Source organism: Rhincodon typus, chromosome 4 (assembly GCF_021869965.1).
Source record: "Rhincodon typus isolate 14 chromosome 4, sRhiTyp1.1, whole genome shotgun sequence".
NCBI lineage: Eukaryota > Metazoa > Chordata > Chondrichthyes > Orectolobiformes > Rhincodontidae > Rhincodon > Rhincodon typus.
Window position 1 is genome coordinate 28,645,179 of NC_063335.1, and position 21,955 is coordinate 28,667,133.

Genomic DNA, 21,955 nt, shown 5'->3' on the forward strand with positions numbered 1-21,955 from the left:
TGAACTAGATCTTGCCTCGATAATTTATATTCAAGGAAATACAAGCCTGTTTGTGATTTCATCATTTCAGCTGCAGGTATATTGCTGCTCAATTTCACAGCACCCCTCCAGCAACATACATTCTTCCTGAAATACAATGCCTCTAACTCAGCATAGTCCTCTGAATGAGTTTGAACCAGAAGTTCATGTAACTATCAGAAATCATCCCAAATTCAGGGATTTACATATACATATTAATCAATTAAAAGCTTCTAACTGATTAAAGATTTAACAGCATCTTAGGTTTGTTTAATACCTCCTCATCAGTGGTGTGACCCTTTGATCTTTTACTTATAAATGTTGTGTCTGATACTACCTCTCTCACTAATACCTGAAGAAGGAGTGAGGCTCAAAAAGCTTTCAAATAAATCTGTTGGACTATAACTTGGTGTTGTGTGGTTTCTGACCTTGTCCACCCCAGTCCACTTCATGTAACTGTAGAATAACATTCACCTGTTTGTATTTCAGACTCCCGTCAAATAAATTACAACATTTTATGAGTCATAGAACAGTACAGCACAGGAACATACCCTTCAGCCCACGATTTTGCGCCGAGCATGACGCCAAATTAAATCAATCCCTTCTCCTTGCCCATGGTCCATATCCCTCCATTTCTTGTGTTTTCATGAGCTTATCTAAAAGCCCCTTAAACCCCCTTTCAGATCTACCTCCACTACTACCCCTGGCAGTGCGTTCCAGGCACCCACCACTGTGTTAATTAAATTATCTGTTAAATTATTTTTATTTTTTCTTACATTTTCCACACTGGTATCCCTCAATCACACACCGTAGTGGTTGAGGAAGGCAGCTCACCACCATCTTCTCAAGAGCAACTAGGGACAGGCAATAAATGCTGGCCAGACAGTGACACCCACATCCTGCAAAAGAATTTAAAAAATTATAGATTATCCACGGATCCTAACTTAAAACTTTTAGAAAATACACCGGTCACACTTAAGTCCAAAATGTTTGACCTCACACTTCCTGCCGTTGAACTCCATCTGCGTTTATTGAAGAGGTGACAAGTGAAGTATGGTTAAAAGAGAATTCAAGAAGTCGCTTTTGAAATTACACATGCCAATGTGTTTTTGTGAAATTGCTTTGTCCACGGTTTTGGGAAGAGTTAGCTAATTCGGTGATTTCATGGGCACTTAAGGGAAATAAACTTACGTGGCCATGGACTATAGAGCAGAAGAAAGGGGTTGGCTGGATTGATCCACACCTACCCAACATGGACCCGATGGGCCGAGTAGCCTCCTGCCATGTTAGCATGGCTCAAATTAAATCAGTGGAGGCCTTTACTCAAATCTTGCTCCCAAAATAATTTGACAAGATCACGCGAAGCGTCTGTAGTGAAATACTGATTCGACGTAAAACAGTTCAAGTACTAGACATGAAATGAAAGATGTTTAAAGTGTTCTTTGTCCAAAGGTTGACGGGCAAAATAGTAGTAGCTTTCAACGAAGAATTGGACTACTTTTACTGACCGTGGGTGTGCTCCAGCAGAAATAACCAAATCAGTAAAACGACTTTAATCATTCTCCATCATCCCGGACATGATTTCTGCTGCATATTAGCTCTAGGTCTGAGGTCGCCCGGTCAGCAGGACAGCCTCCTCTCCCACTCTCTGTGTCTGTGTGAATGAGTTCTCCTCCCTCGCACATCTCTTTGGCACCCTTCCCTACACACAGCCCCAGTGTCACTTCTTCCCTCCACAGGAGCCGCTCGCCTCCTGCTCCACACCGTTGGAACCAGCCCCCACTGCTTTCACATCCTGCTGCCAACTTGGATGGAGTTCACAAGTTACTGCTGCTCAGTGCTGAAGACATTCTTTGTCATCGCTACCTCCAGCTGCAAAATTGACCTCAGAAATCAAGTGGGAAAAAGGCCCCGCTGAAATCTAAATATTAGGGCGATTAATATTTAGATTTAAAACTCCTTTATCCCCCAGGCCTTCACCATGGAAGGAAATGCACGAATTCTAGCAGCTTCTCTGATATTCGCTTCACTTATTATTTTCGTTCGAAGAAGTGTACAAGGCCTGCTGTACAACAATCGGTATGATGGGTAAGTATTTTATTTTGAGTGTTGTTGAATTGTCGTTCAGGGTTCTACAGTAGTTACTGGCTATTCCGAATTACCCTAGAGAAGTTGGTGGCGAGGTGCTGTCTTTTTGATTTGCTGAATTTATTGTGTTCTATGTGCTAACACCAATAAGTATTTTAAATTGTAACTGAATTTTTGGAAGGATTTTTTTTTCATGACAGTCTGTATGTGACAAATCTGTGAAAACATGCCTGGTCACTGATGGAAATATAAATTAAGACGTGTCATTTAAATTTTATGCTTGGGAAGTGCCATTAAGTCGGAAACCTGATCTATAAGTTTGGATGTTGTCATAAATTGTGAGAAAGTTATTTGAGTTTTTAATTTCAATCAAATTATGAGTTTAAAATTGAGGGTATCTTCCTATGGTTGGCTTTGTGAAGTAGTTTTTCACAATTTGGTGCTGTTTGGTTCAGCAATAAATATTTGAAACTACTTGAGATCACTAGCATTATAGGCAGGGATGTTTTGCTACTCTTGTATCTCTGAAATTAATCAGCCTAAAAACTGAGGAGTAGCAGAAATGCATCCCCACCATGTTATTTACACTGCTACAAAAATAAGCAACTTATTAAATAACTAATTAAACAACAAACGTTTGTATACCTCACATAATGATGAGTGAGGAATGCAGTTATACAAATACATTTGATTTCATGTGTTACAAGTTGGGGAATATGTAAGAAAAGTGTCTAATATTTACATATTGCAATTTTTAAAAGGCACCAGAGTCTGACCAGACCATAGGACTGATCTCTCATTTCATAGAGATGACTGGTGGTGGTTTAACCTGGGGATCACCACACCACAGGTGAGGGGAGAGATTGAGAAGGAAAGGAGAGTACTTCATGGTGACCTCATTAGGTGCAAGAATTGAATACAAACTGCATCAATCTGCATTGCTAAACCAGCTGTCCAGCTAACTGAGCTACAGAATACCATTCCAGTTTATAAGAACACAGACATAATAAATATGCATCTTCATTGTACACTATTGATTGCAATTGAGATCAAGTGATAAACAGCAATTACCCAAATATAATTGAAATCACTATTGTCCCAAAGATCATTAATATTCCAAGTCAATTGAAAAGCTCAGTTAGTCTTTGACAAACATTTTGAGCCTAATTTAGTTATTTGGTGACAAATATGCTTGGATTACAGTTTCTGTAAAATTGTGTGTAAAGTTTTATTTCCAATCTTGGCAATTCAATAATTCAATAATTTAATTTAAACTTAATTGAAACAAAAATAGAAAACCACAATTTCATACAAAATAATTTAGACATAAAATGGATGGTTGATTTTAAAAAAGCTCTGCGATTGTAGATTAAATGTGTGACAAAGATCAAACAGAGGTTAAGGGATACTATGGATAAATCCTCTTTATGAACATCTGGGGGCTTGTGCCAAAGTTGGAAAAGCCATTCCACAGTCAAGCCTGATGGCTGACATTGTAATACTCACAGAATCATACCCTATAGACAATGTCACAGATTCCATAATCATCATCTCTGGCTATGTCCTACCAGCAAAGCAGACCTCAAGAGGTAATTGAATTGTGATACTCGTTTGGGATAGAGTAAGAGTTGCGCGGGGTGGTGAACACTAATGTGAAGATGCACTGAATGTGGCAAGGTAACAGAATGTACTCTCAGTGTGGAACCTCAATGTCAATCACTGAGTTTGGTTTGGTAGCATCACTACTGATTGAGCTGATTGAGTCCTAAAGTACATAACTGTTTGAATTGGTCTGGGCCAGTTGGTGAGTGATCCAACAAGGGAAATACTTGACCTCGTCCTCATCAATCTACCTGTTTGAACTGCATCTACCCGTGATGGTACTGTCTAGGGAGACCACTGCACAGTCTTTGTGGAAATGAAGTCACATCTGCGCATTGAGAATGCCCTTCATTGTGGTTGTGTGGCAATATCACTGTGCTGAATGGGATAGACTTTGAACAGATGGAGCAACTCAAACCTGGGCATCCATGAGATGCTGTGGGCCATCAACAGTAACAGAACTGAGTTCAACTACAATCTATGACCTTGTGGCTCAACATATGCCCCGTTCTAGCATTGACACCAAGTCAGGAAATCAACACTGGTTCAATGAATAAAATAGGAAGGTAGAACCAGACATGCCTGTTTATGCCACAACTCAAGACTACTTGGGTGCAAAGCAGCAGAGGCAGCACGAGATAGATAGAACTAAGTCATCCCATAACCAACGGTCAGATCTATGTTCTTCAATCCTACGGTGAATGTTGCCAAGCAGTTAAACAATCAGCAGGAAGAACATGCTCCACAAATATCCTCATCTTTAATGATGGGGGAGCCCAGCATATCAGTGCAAAACACCAGGTTGAAGTACTTGCATCCACCTTCAGCCAAGCGCTGAGTGGATGCACCATCTCTGGCTCCTCCTATAGTCCCCAGCATCACCGTTGCCAGCTGTTAGCCAATCTGATTCGCTCAAAGTCATAGCGTTGTACAGCATGGAGACAGATCTTTCGGTCCAACACGTCCATGCCAACCAGATATATTAAATTAATGTAGCCCCATTTGCCAGCATTTGGCCCATGTCCCTCCTAACCCTTCCTATTCATGTACCCATCAAGATACCTTTTAAATGTTGTAATTGTACCAGCCTCCATAACCTCCTCTGGCAGCTCATTCCAAACACATACCAACCTCTGCATGAAAAAGTTGTCCCTTAGGTCCCTTTTAAATCTTTCTCCTCTCACGGAGCCTGTGCAAAACTGGAGTCTATGGGAATTTGGGGTCAAACTCTCCACTGCTTTGAATCATATTTAGCATGATGGCTATGGTTATTGGATGTCAATCATCTCATTTCCAGGGCATCACAACAGAAATGCCCCAGGGTAGTACCCCAGGCTCAAGCATTTTCAGTTCCTTCACCAATGGCAGATGTGGGGATGTTTAATTATAAGATAATGTTCAGCACTATTTGTGACTTCTAAAACACTGAAGCCATCTGTGCTTATATACAGCAAGGCCTGGACAATGTTCAGGCTTGTGCTGATAAGTGGCAAGAAACATTCATGCCAAACAAGAACCAGGCAATGCCCACCTCCAAAAAGAGAAAGCGTAACCATCATCCCTGACATTGAAAGACATCACCGTCACTGAATTCCCCTCACTATCAACATTCTTGGGTTATCATTGACCTGAAACTGAACTAGACCAACTACATAAGTATCGTGGCTCCAAGTGCAGGCTAGATTTCTGATAAGTAACTCACACCTTGACTCCCCATCTATAAGGCACAAGCCAGGAGGGTGATAGAATATTCTCCAATTGCCTGAATGGGTGCATCTGGCCTTTCTGGCCCTTCAATTCTGTAATCATAAATCAGTAAATCAGAGACTTCATTCCACTGTAAGAGACACATTACAATTAACTTGTTACAACAGTACTCAATGTTAGACAATAACAAGTTTTTAAAAGAGGAACTATACCGTGGAAAGATATGGGCTGCTAAGATGACCCTATTTTAACTTGATCCCTTTTGTAAGACTGCAGCCTAATTTCTGGTAATTAGATACATCCTGAGGTCAGTTAGTGTTCAGTTGCTGATGAGTGATGTTTGTATAGATTGACAGAGGTTTGTAAAACCCAAATTTCATTTTTTTAGAGAAGATAGTTATCTAGGTCAGAGGAAGCCAAAAGAAAGTAATGATTTGCTTTTCTCCATTGAAAAAAAATGTAAATTACGCACTTGGTAGCTTCCCTCTCTGTTCCGTTGTGACTAACGGTGTTTCATAAATTATGATTGTGTCTATCAGGTAATTGTCTGTATTCTCTTGAGTTTAGATCAATGAGAACTGATTGTGTTTTAAAGGACTTGTTGAGGAGATTTTGAGGGATTCTTTTTCTGGCCAGGTGAATCTGGAAAACAGGCACAATCTCAGGAGAAGGGTGTAATAAATTAATGGTGAAATGAAGAATTTCTTCACTTAACAGGTTTTACATCTTTGAAATTGTCTCCTCCAGAGAGATGTTGTGGATATCCCATCATTCGGCCTTTTTTTTTAACATAAAAACAGCAATGTATATTTAGAATAAAAGTTCTGTTGCTTACAAAGCAACAAAAACACAATGGCTGGAAACCTGAAAGGAAAACAAAATATTTTGTATATGCATACCAAGATTTTCAAAGAGAAAAGACCAATTTGCATCTCATAATTCCAAACTATGCACCCAGATGAATGTCATCTGTTTTTTCTCTTTTCACAATTGGATATATGTAGGAAGTTCAGGTGTGTTTGAAGCCAGAAATTTTGAAGAAACAAAAGGAATTTTGTATTCATGCTAAAGTGACTTACATGGGATCGCAGAGGAAATCAAATTAAAATTAAAACTGGTTGAGTGTTGCTGTTAACGGTTATGCTCAAAGCAAATTTACTTGTAGCACCCCACATTTTGTTCTATAAAGCATGGAGGGCTGTATTTATTGTGTTATGGAATAATTTTCAATTTTTTCAATAAGCTTGATCTAAGTTCATTGTGTGAATATTTGAATTTCTCAAAATAAGATGAACTAAAGTTGGCATCATCTGTATTTATGTTAGAGACTTAACTGAAATTTACTGTAGGATGTGTTCGATTCAGTAAATAAGTGGTATCAGTATAAACAGAGTTCTTGGTTAGCGTGGAATGTTTTAGGCATAGCTGCATAGGGCGTGCATTTATGGTAGAAATAATTTTCAATCCAAATGTGAAGCAGCAAATTTTCTGCCTGTTCTTAAACTTCAGCAGACAGGACAAATTTTAATTTGGCAAACCTAGTAGAACAGAGCAGTGGCAGAATCAAAGTCAAGCTGCTAAACTTGATTGTTTGATTTCTAGCCAGGTGTGAAAAACTGTGGCGTAATTGCCAAAATGGCACTGTTATCTCTTTGGCAGACATCTAACAGTTAAAACCTGCCCAAATAACTGCTATATCCCTCACATTTTCCTGGAAGATGCTGCCCTGAGGTGTCAACACACCGCGAGAAGCCTTAACAAGCTGAGAGTCAGACTTCTGCCACTCAATATACAGAAATCCCACCCTCAAAAACTGCCAAGCAATCTGATTGACCAACAGCCTTTGCATTTCCAGCAGCAGAAGTGGGAGCTACTGGGATTGCAAGCATCTCCATAGAGAAATGTTCCAGATGCCCGAGATGGGTAAGTCCTGGGCTTTTGGGACAGGGTAGGGGGATGGACCCTGCACCTTAGGGAGAACAGAAGGGTGTTGGGTTTTGAAGTCCAGGCAGGGAAGCACAATCGATTTTAAGGGATTGATGCCACAGGTGTACACACAAAGCCCACCAAAAGGATGTACTTACACTTTTTCACCAGTTGGGTAACAAACAATGACTTTCTCACTCACCCATCTTCCAGTGCCCAGCATATCATACCAGTGAGACAGATTGACAATCTCTGTCCACAGTGATTGGGCAGTTATGGGCCTCAATAGGCCTGTGGGTAAACAAGCTAGAGGGTGCATCACCCAGGCCCTTGAACCTGTCCCACCATTCAGTGAGATTATGGCTGAGCTGTGTTCTAACTCTATATTCCTGCCTTTCACCCATATCGCTTAATATCTTTGCTGCGCAAAAATTTGTCAATCTCACATTTAAAGTAAACAAGAGATTTGGCATCATTGTCATTTCTGAAAGAGCATTCTAAACATCTACCTGCCCTTTTGAGTAAAAATGCCTCCTAATATCTCTCCTGTATGGCCTGGTCCTCATTCTCAGACATTCCTCTTAGTTGTAGAATCCCCATCATTTGAAACAGTTTATCTTTATTTACCCTGCCCTTTCCTGTTATTCTGCAGAATGCAATAAAAACATGTCACACCTAATCACTTTAGATTAAATTGCAGCATCCAGTTAAATAACTGACTACATAGAAGGCAAACATTCTTAGCTAGAGTCACAGCGTCGTACAGCACAGAAACAGACCCTCCAGTCCAACTCGTCCATGCCAACCAGATATCCTAAATAAATCTAGTCCCATTTGCCAGTATTTGGCCCATATCCCTCTAGATCCTTGCTATTCATATATCCATCCAGATGCCTTTTAAATGTTGTAATTTTACCAGCCTCCACCACTTCCTCTGGCAGCTCATTCCATACACTCACCACCCTCTGAATGAAAAAGTTGTCCCTTAGGTCCCTTTTAAATCTTTCCCCTCTCACCTTAAACCTATGCCATCTAGTTTTGGTCTCCCCTACTCCAGGGAAAAGATCTTGTCTTTTCACCCTATCCATTACCTGCATGATTTTATAAACCTCTATAAGGTCACCTCTCAGCCTCCAATGCCCCAGGGGAAAGTGTCCCCAGCCTATTCAGCCTCTCCCTATAGCTCAAACCCTCCAACCCTGGCAACATCCTTGTAAATCTTTTCTGAACCCTTTCAAATTTCACAACATCCTTACTGGTGATCTTTTTCCAGAATGAAGGAAGAGAAGGGCAAGAAATTGCAGGCAAAAGTGAAGTGAATTGCAATACAATATGAAGTCATGAAGACTAATTCAGGAGTAGATAATGGAGCATCTTCCAATAAATCTTCAATTTCATGGAAGATACAGAATATAGAACATAGAACAGTACAGCACAGGAACAGGCCCGTCAGCCCACTAGGTGTGTGCAACCATGATGCCATTCTAAAATAATCCCATCTACCTGCACATGGTTCACATTCCTCTGTTTCCCGCCTGTTCATGTGTCTGTCTAAGTACACCTTAAAAGTTGCTATTGTGTCTGCGTCTACCACCTCCCCAGCCGCACCTTCCAGGCATCCATCACCCTATGCATGTAAAAGATAGATCTACCCTTTCTTGTAAATGCTTCCTGCATTTTTCACAATGCCCATGGAAGTGAGCATTGTGGACCCAAATCAAGGACAAGTGGTCCATACCCACTTTTACATTCCATTGCTTTAGAAAGTATACAAAGAAGAAAATAAGGCCAAAAGATAGAGGAGCAGAAGTTGGCCTTTTGGCCCATCGAGTCTGCTTCCCATTCCCATTGGGGGCAGCACAGTGGCTCAGTGGTTAGCACCACTGCCTCACAGCACCAGGGACCGAGGTTCAATTCCTGCCTCAGGAGACTAACTGTATGGAGTTTGCACGTTCTCCCTGTGTCTGTGCAGGTTTCCTCTGGGTGCTCCAGTTTCCTCTCACAGTCCAAAGATTTGCAGGTTAGATGGATTGACCATGCTAAATTGCCAAGGGTGTGCAGTTTACGTGGATTAACCAGGGGAAACACAGAGTTACAGGGATAGAGTGGGTCTGGGTGGGATGCCCTTCAAGGGGGTCAATGGGCCAAATGGCCTACTTCCACACTGTAGGGATTCTATGAATCATTGCTGATTTTCAACCCTTTTCTCCTATTTTCTCCTTATATCCTTTGATCCTTTTACTAAGGGACAAACAATGTTTGAAGTCATAATTTCCATAAAGCATGAGATAGATGGATCCTTTTACTAAGGGACAAACAATGTTTGAAGTCATAATTTCCATAAAGCATGAGATAGATATGAAAAGCATTGCCCTATTTAGCATTTCAGGGAATAGTCTCAATAAGAGAGATTTAGTGACATGTCTTAAACATGACTGAAGCTTGGAATGAAAAGCTCACATGCCTTTCCCAGCATCTCACAATGTTGTACTTGTCTTGCAGTTTGGATGCCAGTCAGGTAGCACGGAGTGTAATTCTGCCATGTATTTCCTTATTAATTGAGAGCCTTAGGATATGGAGTTCATGGAATAAGTCAGTTTATGTGCTCTCCTTTTGCATATGAGTCAGTGCATAACTGTTATGCAGTCTCATCTGTCTGACATATTCTGATGCTGATCCTCCTCTTCGTCCAAGAATACAATTTATAACAAAATTCAAGGTCCAAATTTATTAAGGCATAGCAAAAATGACAAGTGCACAAAACCTTTTGCAAAGGAATGCCAAAGTGGGCAACATTCTTTTTTCAGAAAATGTACTGGAGTGTTTACAAAGTCATCTTCAAATACAGTATTCGTCTTTTCTCTGTCCTTGTAAATCAAGGTTATCGCATCCTCAGAATCATGGATGCCCATTTTGTGTGGATCATACCGGCAAACTCGTGTTGTTAAAAAAATGGGCATCATGATTATCATAAGGAGGTAATCTTTTCTTTCTTTTAAGCGCTTCCTGCGTTTTCCATGATTCTCAATGGAAGCGGCCATTCTGGGCAGAAATCCAGTCTGAATGATTCGTACCCACATTGTCACTCCAGTTTGATGTTATAATCTCCAGAAACAGTTCACACTCTGAGAGATCAAAATAAATAACTGCAATGTGGTAAATAGACGTATGCTACAGGATTTTTTTTTGTCATGAGGATTACTATCTACCTTATATTGAGCAGTAGAAATTGTAAATCAAAACATAGTTTAAAAAGTGAAGCATACTCAGCAATGTTAGAATAAGAGAAATTTCTTCACCCAGGGAGCGGTGAGTCTGTGCGATTCAAAAAGTGGTTGAGGCCAAAACATTGTGTTTTCAAGAAGGAGGTAGATATAGTTCTTGTGGCTAAAGGCATGAAGAGACATGGAGGAGGATGGAATGAGGATGTTGAGCTCAATGATCAGCCATGATCATATTGAATAGCGGAGCAGGCTTGAGGGGCTGAATGGCCTACTCCTGCTGCTATGTTCTATGAATCTGTATGCTCCTGTTTTATGATATACTGCCTACTTACAATTTCCAACAACATAAATTTTCCTTTTATAAAATCTAGAGATCAAGTAATTCGATTACTTCCAAAAACCGAACGAGAAGTGGACGCATTAAAAAATATCCATGAACTCGTCAAGGTAAGAGCTAATTTTTCAGATATATTTCAATAAATCCTGAAACAGAAAGAATCTTTTGATATTTGTATTGAACTTCTTTTACCAATTTGAGTAATCAGCTAACAGACAACTTTTCATGGCAATAAAAATAAACTTGTGTACATAATATATACTTAAGAAAATTCAACATAAAACATGTGAAACATGGTTATCAATAATCTATTGCAATGTTCACTGGGAGTTGAGACCAAATAGATTAAAGCAGGGTTAAATGACAGGAGATAATAGGGACAGGGTGTAGATGTATTTTAGTCCCCCTTTTTGAAGTCATGCATTCTGCTTCTATATTTAGATGCTTTTTGAGTTTTTTATCGTTAGTGAATACCTAATGGCTGAGACCCAGTGCTGCTATCAGGCCATGAAGGGCTAGAGGTTGAGAGTAATATTTGTAAATCAGCAGACAAACTGAGGATCAAAAAAACCAAAGTGGCGGGAGTTAGGATAATAGGTAAGGGGGAACAAGGGTGCAGAAAGATAAAGATGGGAGAAAGTAGGGGAAAACAGATCAAAGCATAAAAGGCAGGAGTGGTACACTTCCAAGTTCTGTCACTGCAGACACAAGCACCACAGTTAATAAAAGCACTTGCTGAATTCATCAATTCATACAGCTCAGAAAAGGCCCTTCGGCCCATCGAGTCTGCACCGACATAACTACCAGTAAAAGTGTGTTAATCCCAATTTCCTGCACTTGTCCCATATCCTTAAATGTTGTAATGCATGGAGGAGGAAGAATTATATTTCAACCCAGCCACATCCATCCTGGGAAAGAAATAATTAGCCAAAGGGACAAATATTGACTGCAACAGGCATCTTGAAATTAGGTCCACAGGTAATGATGAGACGCATAGATAGAGTAGATAGTCAGAGACCTTTTCCCAGGGCAGAAATGACTATTACGAGGGGGCATAACTTTAAGGCGATTGGAGAAAGGTATAGGGGAGATGCCAGAGGTAGGTTCTTCACACAGAGAGTGGTGGGGTGTGGAATGCGCTGCCGACAGTGGTAATGGAGTCAGATACTTTAGAGTCTTTTAAGCGACTGTGGGATAGGCACATGGAGGGTAGTAAAATGTAGGGTGTGCAGGATAGTTTGATCTTAGTAGGATAATAGTTTGGCACACCATTGTGGGCTGAAGGGCCTGTACTGTACTGTACTGTGCTGTACTGTTCTATGTTCTATGTTCTATGTAAGAAGTATTGTAGGCCATAGATGCAGGGGTATGCTATCTGAAGGTGATGATAAGAAATGTTAGTGATTTTTTTATATAATTAAAATAAAAATTCAAGTTAAAATATGTTTGAAAATCATTTTACAATTCCTTCTTGTTTTTTGTTTACTTACCTTCACTGACATGACGGACACTACCACAGCTTCAAAGCCTAAAGCAGCTTCATAACAACACTGATTAGCCCAAACCTATAAATACAGGTATACTCTTGTACTGCAATGGTATTGTCCCTACCTCTGAGCAAGAGGCCCAGATTTAAGTCCCACTTACTCTGGAGGTGTGTAACAATAACGCAGAATAGCTTTATTCAAAAATCCTGATAAATGCATGCAGGTTTACCAATTTAAAAAAAAATCCTGTCTTTTAACTGATTTAATAGTTAGGAACCAAATAGTGAGCATCTGATTAGAAGAAGGGCATAAGATAGTTTTAAATTATTGTTGCTAAAATTATTCAATCTGTGCACAGAACAGGTACACATAGAATTAGATGTGCATCCAGTGGTTAAATTTGGAGTCACCACCTCTAGAATCTGAAAAGGCCTGACAGAATATCATGGATCAAGTAAAATCTAGAAATTTAGAAATAGGTTGAGAATGAACATCAAAAGGACAACAATTTTTTTTAGAAGGAATATATTCTTTGGCAGAATCTTTTAGGGGTATGAGTGATGTAGGCTACGGCAAGATTTGTGGCAGAATCAGATGGAAGGGAAGTTAGTTGTTGTTAGCAGGCCTCAGTCAGGTCAGGGCGATCATCTTCATTCAAGAGGCACCAGCTCAGTGAGTCAAAGGGCAGCTTGGGTACAGTCAGTCAGCAACTCTGAGCTGTGAATTAGGAGGTTCTCCACACAATGAATGAGGACCTGAATGTCAGACTGCCCATTCCCAATATTGAGTCTTTCTGCCCCTATAGGGACTACTTTTCTCCTGGAAGCAGAGAGAGAGACACAGGCAGGGAATAAGAGAGGAAGTGTATGACACAGCTGTTAGGTTTGATACAGATAGGGAGGTGTCCCAAGCGAGTGAGTTGGCAGCGCAGAGGGCACGTGTTGTTAGTGGTGTTGTGGTTTGGAGTGGCTGACAGTGCATGAGTGAATATGTTGCAAGTGATAGTGAGAATGGTAGATTGTGAGCCTTGGTGATGCAGTAGCAGAGATAGAGTGAGTGTGAGATATTGGAGGGAAGATGCTGGTTAGAATGCTGGCAGAATGGAGAAGTTAATTGTTTCCTAGAGTGATGTGCATTCCTCCAGATGGCAAAGACTGTTTTAACCCCAGTGGCAATCCTGGGTCAGGCTGTGCCTTCAAGTGCTAGTCTCTCCTACTAATAGAAACATCTCCATATCCTTTCTATCCAGGTCTCTCAGTATTCTGTAAGTTTCAATCGGATCCCCTCTTCATCCTTCTAAACTCCATTGAATGACCTTAACCGCTCCTCATTTGACAAGCCCTTCCATACTGGGATTATTCTTGTAAATCTCTGGACCCTTTCCAATGCCATACCTATCCTTCCATTGATATGGGCCCAAAACTGCTCAGAATATTCTAAATGCGGTCTGGCCAGAGCCTTATACAGCCTCAGCAGTACATCTTTGCTCTTGTATTCTAGCCCTCTTGAAATGAATGCTAACATTGCATTTGCCTTCATAGCTGCCAACTGAACCTGCATGTCACCCTTTACAGAATCCTGAACTAGGGCTCCCAAGTCCCTTTGTGCTTCAGATTTCCAAAGCTTTTCCCCATTAAGAAAATAGTCCATATATAATCTCTATTCTCCCTACCAAAGTGCATAACTTTGCACTTTCCCACATCACTGCCCCAAGTTTGTGACACAGTGTTTCATTGCAGCTGTGTTGCTCCATGTGAATACTTGTACAACCTTGAAGCCCCTTGAAGGTTTAGTATGCATAACCATTCAGCAGTAGGTCACAGCTGCAATTATACCGATATTTTAAGCAAATGTTAAGAATTACTCAGCTAACTCTGCTGGGCAGTCTGTAGTATATTTGCTCCAGAGGACAACAGTGGGCTTAGAAGGTCCACAAGTTTTTGGTCTTTTTTTCTCTGGGTCCTCTTCTGAGCCAGCTGAACATTTTGCTTTTGCTTCCAACTTCCAAAGCCCATCCAAACAGTCAGCCTCCAGATGTCACAGTCAACAAACTCACTGAGGTCAGTGTCAATGTCCATTATTATCATATCTGCAGTGGTTCATGAAGGCAGCTCACCACCTTCTCCAGGGCAATTAGGGATGGACAATAAATGCTAGCTTAGCCTATGTTCCCGTGAATGAAGTTAAAACACTTACAAGTATCATTTTTGTGGAGGTATGGACACCCATGAGCTCACCATACAGAGGGTCTTTGGATATAAGGTTCTTATTATCCAGTGAACATGGGCTAGCCATGACAGTACAGACAGTGTTAGCTCAGCAGTGAATGTATGCTGATGGAATTAGTATGCTTCAGGACCTCTGACTTGGTGACCTTATTCTGTCAAGTGCTGCCAATGATACATCTGAGACAGCGAAGGTGGAAACTATTTATCAGAATATAAGAACCTCAATTCAGCCTTCTCCCTTGCATGGCAAGACCTGGACAACATATGCTAACCCAGAAGAGTAGCTGGAGGATGTTGGCTTTATAGACTCACTGTTCAGTGCACTTGGCCGGGTTACGGTTGAACATTCCTTTAATCAGCCTCTTTGAAATTTGTATCTGTTGATTTCCGCATCAAATGACTCATTGTCGGTCATTCTAGATCCCAGATGTGTGAAGCTATCAACAAGCAACAATACCCATCGCCAATATTGATAGATGGTGGTATGGCAATATCCTGGATCATGACATTTGTCTTCCTGATGGACAAATCAAACCCTTCATGGGTGTGGGATAGCCCCTGTCCATTTCTCACTGAAGGCATTCCTTCGTGCAGTACAGCTTATTAGAAACATAGAAAATAGGAGCAGGAGTAGGCCATTCAGCACTTTGAGCCTGTTCCACCATTCAATGTGATTGTGATTGATCATCCAACTCAATCCCATGCACTTGTTTTCTCCCCATACCCTTTGATCGCTTTAGCCCTAAGAACGATAGTTAACTCCTTGAAAACATTCAATGTTTAGCTCTCCACTGTTTCTCGTGGCAGAGAACTCCACAGACTCACCATCTTTGGATGAAAAAATTTCCACTTATCTCAGTCCTAAATGGCTCACCCTGTATCCACAGAGTGTGGCTCTTCCCTGCTTCCAGACTCCCTGGTCATTGGGAATATTTTTCCCGAGTCTACCCCATCTAACCTTGTTAGAACTTTTTTAGGTTTCTGTGGGATCCCCCTCATTCTTCTAATCTCCAGTAAACCTTTGTTGCACTCCCTCCATAGCCCAGGATATACTTCCTTGGATAAGGAGACCAAAACTGCACACAGTATTCCAAGTGTGGTCCTATAAAGACCCTGTTGCAGCAAGACATCCCTGCTTCTGTACTCAAATCTTCCTGCTATGAAGGACAATGTACCATTTGCCTTCTTCATTGGCTGCTACAGGTGCATGCTTCCTTTCACTGACTGGTTTACAAGGACACCCAGATTTCATTGTACCTCCTGTTTCCCATTACTATTCAGAAAATAATCTGCCTTCCTGCTTTTGTTACCAAAGTGGATAATCTTACATTTATCCCCATTAGGCTTCATCTCCCATGCTCACTCACTCAACTTGTCCAAATCACACTGAGGCAGCTCTGCAACCTCCTCACAGTTCACCCTCCCACCCAGTTTTATGTCACTTGCAAACTTGAAGATATGACACTGAGATTCCTCGACTAAGTCATTAATATATATTCTGAATATCCTGCTAAATCCCAGAAGTCACTGGCTGCCACTCAGAAAAATACTCTTCAATGCCTTCACACCATCTTTCCTGGATTACGGCATTCAGAACTGGATGCAATACTCCAGGTGAGGCAGAACCCGTGGTTTATACAGTTCAAGATAATCTCCTTGAATTTGTTCTTCTATGACCCAATTAGTAAAGATTTGGAATCAGTACGCTTTATTAACTGCTCACTCAACTTTTCCTGCTTCATGCGCGTGTACACCAAGGTGGTGCTGCCCCTGTAATTGTTTTAGAGTTGTGTCCTTTTATTTTATATTGTCCATTCATGTTCTTCCTATCAAAATGAATTGCCTCACAATTCTCTACATTGACCTTCATCTGCCACCTGACCGCCCATTCCACCAATTTGTCTGTAATCTTTTGAAGTTTCACACTATACTCATCACTCTTCACAGCGCTTCCAAGGTTCATTTTATTCTCAAACACCACCTGAACACTGAGATCTTGGTCACCGATACACATGAGGAAAAGAATTAGTCTCATTACTGACGCTTAGTTTTCTCCACAATGAGACACATCCATTAAGCACGACTCTGTTTCCTGCCACTCAGCCAATTTCATCAGAACTAGGAGCACGAGTAGACTACTCAACAACTCAAACCCATTCCACCATTCAATACAATGGTGGCTGATCTCATCTCAGCCTCAACTCCACCCTCCTGCCTGCTCCCCATAACCCATCAACCCATTACTTATTACAAATCTGTCTATCTCCTCCTTAAGTTTACTCAATGTCCCAGCATCCACCGCACTCTGTGGGAGTGAATTCCATAAATTCATGACCCTTTGAGAGAAGTCTTCATGTCTGTTTTTAATCTGCTACCCCTTATTCTAAAACTATGGCTCTCATTCTAGATTTCCACACATGAGGAAACATCTTCTCTGCGTCTACTTTGTCAATCCCCTTTAGCAACTTACATACCTCAATTAGATCTCCTCTCATTCTTCTAAACTCCGGAGAATATCAGCCTAAACTGCTCAATCTCTGTTCATAAGACAAATCTCTTACCTCTGTAATCAATCTAATGAACTTTCTCTGAGCTGCCTCTGATGCAAATACATCCTTCCTCAAGTAAGGGAACCAAAACTGTATAGGTACAGTCTCACTAATGCTTGTACAGTTGCAGCAACATTTCACGACTTTAATACTCCATTCATTTAGCAACAAATGCCAAACTTTCATTTCCATGTTGCTAATATCCCTTTTTGTGGTATAAGCTATAACTTTACTCATAGGTCTGTTGTGTGGCATCATCTCAAATGCCTTTTGAAGGACCTTGTTCAGCAAATCAATAGTATTGCTGAGCACTCTGTGTTATCTCTTCAAGAACATCCAGAAAATTAGTTGAACATGATTTTCTCTTGTGTCCATGCTGATTGTCTTTAAAGAAGCTGCATTTAGCAATCTGTTTTGATTTTGGTAACTTTAAAGGGTTCCAGCTCATTTACTTTGATAGCTCGCCATAAAAGTGTTAATACCTGAGCAACCATAAAACTGAACCCAGTCCAACACAGTCACCAGTGACACACCCCAACTCTGATCTATCCCAGCCACTTACCTCCCACCAAAACATGCTCACACAAATTTTTCTTGTGCCTTCCTGAGGTGCTGTGCACTGCCTAACGCTCAACATGATGTCCTCACATGCATGTACCATCTGTTCCACTCTCCTACTGCCCCTTTACTCACTTCACCCCACTAAGTTGTCCACTCACATACTTGCCTCCTTCCAGCCTGATGCCCACTTCCTCACATTCACCATGCACGCTCCCACTTCTGCCCTGCTACCCTCTCATGCCAGCTACTTTCTGCCCAACAGCCTGCCCTCACTTTATCTGCCCTAACATCTACCAGTTCCCTCCATATGCATGCCAGCGCCCCAAGCAGACAAGCCTTGTCCCCTCAGTTAACTTGTCAAAGTGGCTCTGGGGCTTGTGAACCCCAGAGTACATCAGTTAGTATCATACCAAGGGGGTGTGCCTTGGTCTGCAATAATGATCCAGTGCTGTGATCCCAGAACAGTTGGAAACTGTATGCCTGAAAAGGCCCAATTTTGAAATCTAGAAATGTACAGCTCCAGGGCACAGCGGAATAGCAACCTGATAAAAGTTATTCCTCAGCACTCCCCTCAGAAGATTCAGTGCATTGTAGTTGTGAAAGGAGTCAGTTAAAAACTATCATAGTGTAACCCTCCTCGATGCATAATGGGCAATATCTCAGTTTGATTTGGCTACTGCACATCTTTCACTATAATTTTGTTGAAACATTTTCCCCTACTTGGATATGTACCTCATATCTCGAAACTGGAAAAACCTCTTTTGACTGTCAATCAGCCTTTAGTATGTGCATGAGAATTATATTTCATACTTTTGTTTCTGGACAATTCTGAAGTATTTTGAAGTGCTGTTGCAACATGACCATACAAATTTCTATTGTATAGCATTGTAACAGCAACCTGTTAGGTAACTGGGCCAGGAACTAATATCACTGAACTTTTTAATTGTTGATATTTATATTTTCCAGAATCCTGTAGGAGCAGTCTTAATTATCTTATTAATAAGTCAGTCTTATTATCTATCAAGTCTTGTCTTAATATGTGAAATCATTTTTTAACGAACAGTTGCATATGCTTTCATTTAGTGATCACAGAAATAATACAGGTTAACTTTAAGGGTGAGGTGATGGCCTAGTAACTTAGAGAACAAGTTAATGTTCAAACACCAACATGGCAGATGAATTCGACTTCAATAAAAATCTAATAATGACCATTGTCCATAATCATAAAATCCCAAACTGCAGTCCTTACCTGGTCTGGCCTACATGTAACTCAAGACCCACAGCAATATAGCTGACTCTTAGCTGCTCTCTGAAATGGCCCAACATGCCAGTTGTATCAACCACTAGAAAGGAAAAAAGGAATGGACTACCTGGTACCAATTAGGCACTGGAAAATAGCAAAGCACAGCCCCCATCCACCCTGCCAAATCCTCCTTAGTGACATATGGGTGTGTGTACCAAAATTGGGTGTGGAATCTCAAAAGACTAGTCGTGGAGACTTACTTTACAGAGTGTCCCAGACAACACCATCACCAACAGAGGTGGTGACACAGTGATGTATAGTTGTGAGAGAGTTTCCCTAGCAGTTCAACATTGATTCTGTACCCCATGGTGTTCATAGCATCAAGTCATAGAAAAACAAGCTTCCTGCTGGTTAACATCTACTGCTCCCCTTGGCTGATGAATGAGTTCCAACTCTATGACTCCTCTATGACAAGCACCAATTGCAGGAAGCACTGAAGGTGGCATAGGTGGAGAATGTACTCCAGTTGGTGGGGGGGAGGGGGTGGGTGCTTCAGTATCCTCACATTCCACCCCACCAGTCTCCACATTCTCCACCATTTCTGCCACCTCCAGCAGGATGCCATCAGCAAGCACACTGTCTCCCCCACTGTCGTAAATCCATAGGGACCGTTCCTTTGATAACACACTAGTCCATTCCTCCATCACTCCTAATGCTTCCTCACTCCACCATGGCACCTTCCCATGCAATTGCGGGAAGTTCAACACCAGCCCGTTCACCTCCTATCTCCTCACCATCCAAAACCCCAGTCACACCTTTCAGGCGAGGCCATGTTTTACTCGTACTTCTTTCAGTCTGGTCAACTGCATTCATTGCTCAAAGTGCGGTCTCCTTCACATCCACAACACCAAATGCAGACTGAGTGACCAGTTTATCAAACATCTTTCCTGCCCCTACCTTCTGCCTTCCTGCTCCTCCTCACCATCTGCCAAAAGGATAAGAAAAATTTGTGATTTTCTTCTCACAGAAGAAAACATTCAAGCTGATGTTCAAACAATATGAGCTCCCTTTTCATAACAGCAAGATTTCGCTGGGTTGTTACTGTACCAGCACTATTGTGCTGGCAGAAACAATGATCAGCAAACTCAGGATTCATAAAGTCAGCTAGCTCCTTTCATTTCTGAGTAGCAGCTGTATTCTAATCCAGTGAGACAAATGTTGACAAGAATTTTATTCTGACAGATAACAAAACTTTATTCATCATTCAGATCCCCATCTAATGAAAGGCAAAGAATAGGTAGAGGCTGAATTTTAAAATGTAATCTTCCTTTCAGAAGACAAAATGATGAACTGTCCAATCCCCAGCTATTATTTGCATTTGCAAGGACATATAAGCATATGTTAAAAAAATCTTACATTTTAACACAATTTTGTGTTTTTTCATTTATTTCTTAAATTTAAGAGTTTTTAATAAACCTTGTCAACAAGGTAAGAAATTCAAGCATGAAAGTAGTTGTGATTCTTCACTGAGGTTGAGTGTCTGCGAAGGAAAACGTTATGTTATTCTTTTTGCTGTTTAAGATAATATAGTTTCAAATTATTAACAATGTATATTTAGCCTTTTCATATTCTTTTGGGTAAAAGTTTGTTATTTTCTTAAAAGTACCTTGGCAGCCTCTTGGGAACATGTTCAGTGACTGACCAGAATGGTAAACAAATTACACAAATAAAACTAATGGTCTATCAAGCCAAGTGTCAATCTGGGATCTGACTTGTACAATAGTACCATCAGCTGGGATCACGACACAGTCATGTCTGAAATCAAATCCAGTATCACCAATATTGACTGTGTTATTGTCTTGCACATTTGAAATAATGGAGGAAATCTCTGTACTGCTTAATGTAATAGTGCTGATGAGCAGGAACAAACATTTTAACGAAGCGTTGCAGCTCTGAATGCATCTCATTGATAGTCTATTGGTCACACTGTTGTGATTGGTAACTCCTGTTAGATCTGAAGTTATTGTCATTGCCAGTTTAAATTAAAGTAGATTTTAAAAAGCTAACAGGGGAAAGGAAAGGAGTCTTACCAGTTAGGGAATAGAAATAGTAATTGGCATGTATATAATAATGTACAAGTGGCCACAGAAGTTAAAAGGATGGATGTTAAAGTGAAGCTTATTTTTCCCATGGACATGATTCTTCTAGAATTGTCAATCTATTTCAGAAATGCTCACTTCATGCATTTTAGGTATCAGCGAATGAATTATCATACATTTATACATCACAAGAGCTATTATATAACTGAGCATCACTTTAAAATTTGAACCAAAATACATAAGAAGTTACAGACTGTTTTCTGCCCGCAGGTGGATTTCTGGCAGCCCAGCAGTATTCTTTCTGTTAAACCTGGTGTTCTTGTAGATATACATGTGCCCAGAAGCTGGTCTGAAAAATTCTTTCAGTCACTTCTACAAACTGGAATTGACTTTAAGTAAGTTTACAATTTACCTTTTAAACCTGCACATTCCTCTTTGGTATTTTTATTTCATTTCAACATTGCGAACATCAAACTCAGTAACATAATGGCTGAATAAATTATTTTGTACTTGTCAGCTTTAGGATTTGCTCTGGTGGGGCAGGTTAATTTGCTCTCACATTTATCCCAATGTGGCTTTGTAATCAAAACCCAAGAAGGATTGACCAGTCTGGTTTGTCCCTCCATAGAATATCTCTCATTTCCTATGGAACACTGATGAAATTCTGATCGTACTGGAGGGGAGATAGTACACAATACTGTGGACCTATTATTCAGTGGCAGAGTAGAAAGTACCCAATGTCCACACACTTTACTCCCATTTCCACTAAACTGTTCTATCCCATCTTCTTCTTAGCCCCCATAATAGTTGACACGGTTCATGGTTCATTCCGTTCTTTTTATCTCTTCATGGGATGTGGATGTCAAATTGCCTTTGAAATGGGTGG

General features: G+C 40.7%; 1 protein-coding gene across 1 annotated transcript in view; it reads left to right on the top strand.

The window, feature by feature from the left end:
- The first annotated feature begins 1,871 nt into the window (after window positions 1-1,871).
- cpa6 (carboxypeptidase A6) overlaps window positions 1,872-21,955 on the top strand; it is a 157,021-nt gene continuing 136,937 nt past the window's right edge. The window contains exons 1-3 of the mRNA XM_020522354.2: window positions 1,872-2,106; window positions 10,937-11,012; window positions 21,340-21,464. Of these exons, the coding sequence (XP_020377943.2) occupies window positions 2,000-2,106; window positions 10,937-11,012; window positions 21,340-21,464 (308 nt within the window). The 5' untranslated portion in view covers window positions 1,872-1,999. The remainder of the gene's footprint in view (window positions 2,107-10,936; window positions 11,013-21,339; window positions 21,465-21,955) is intronic.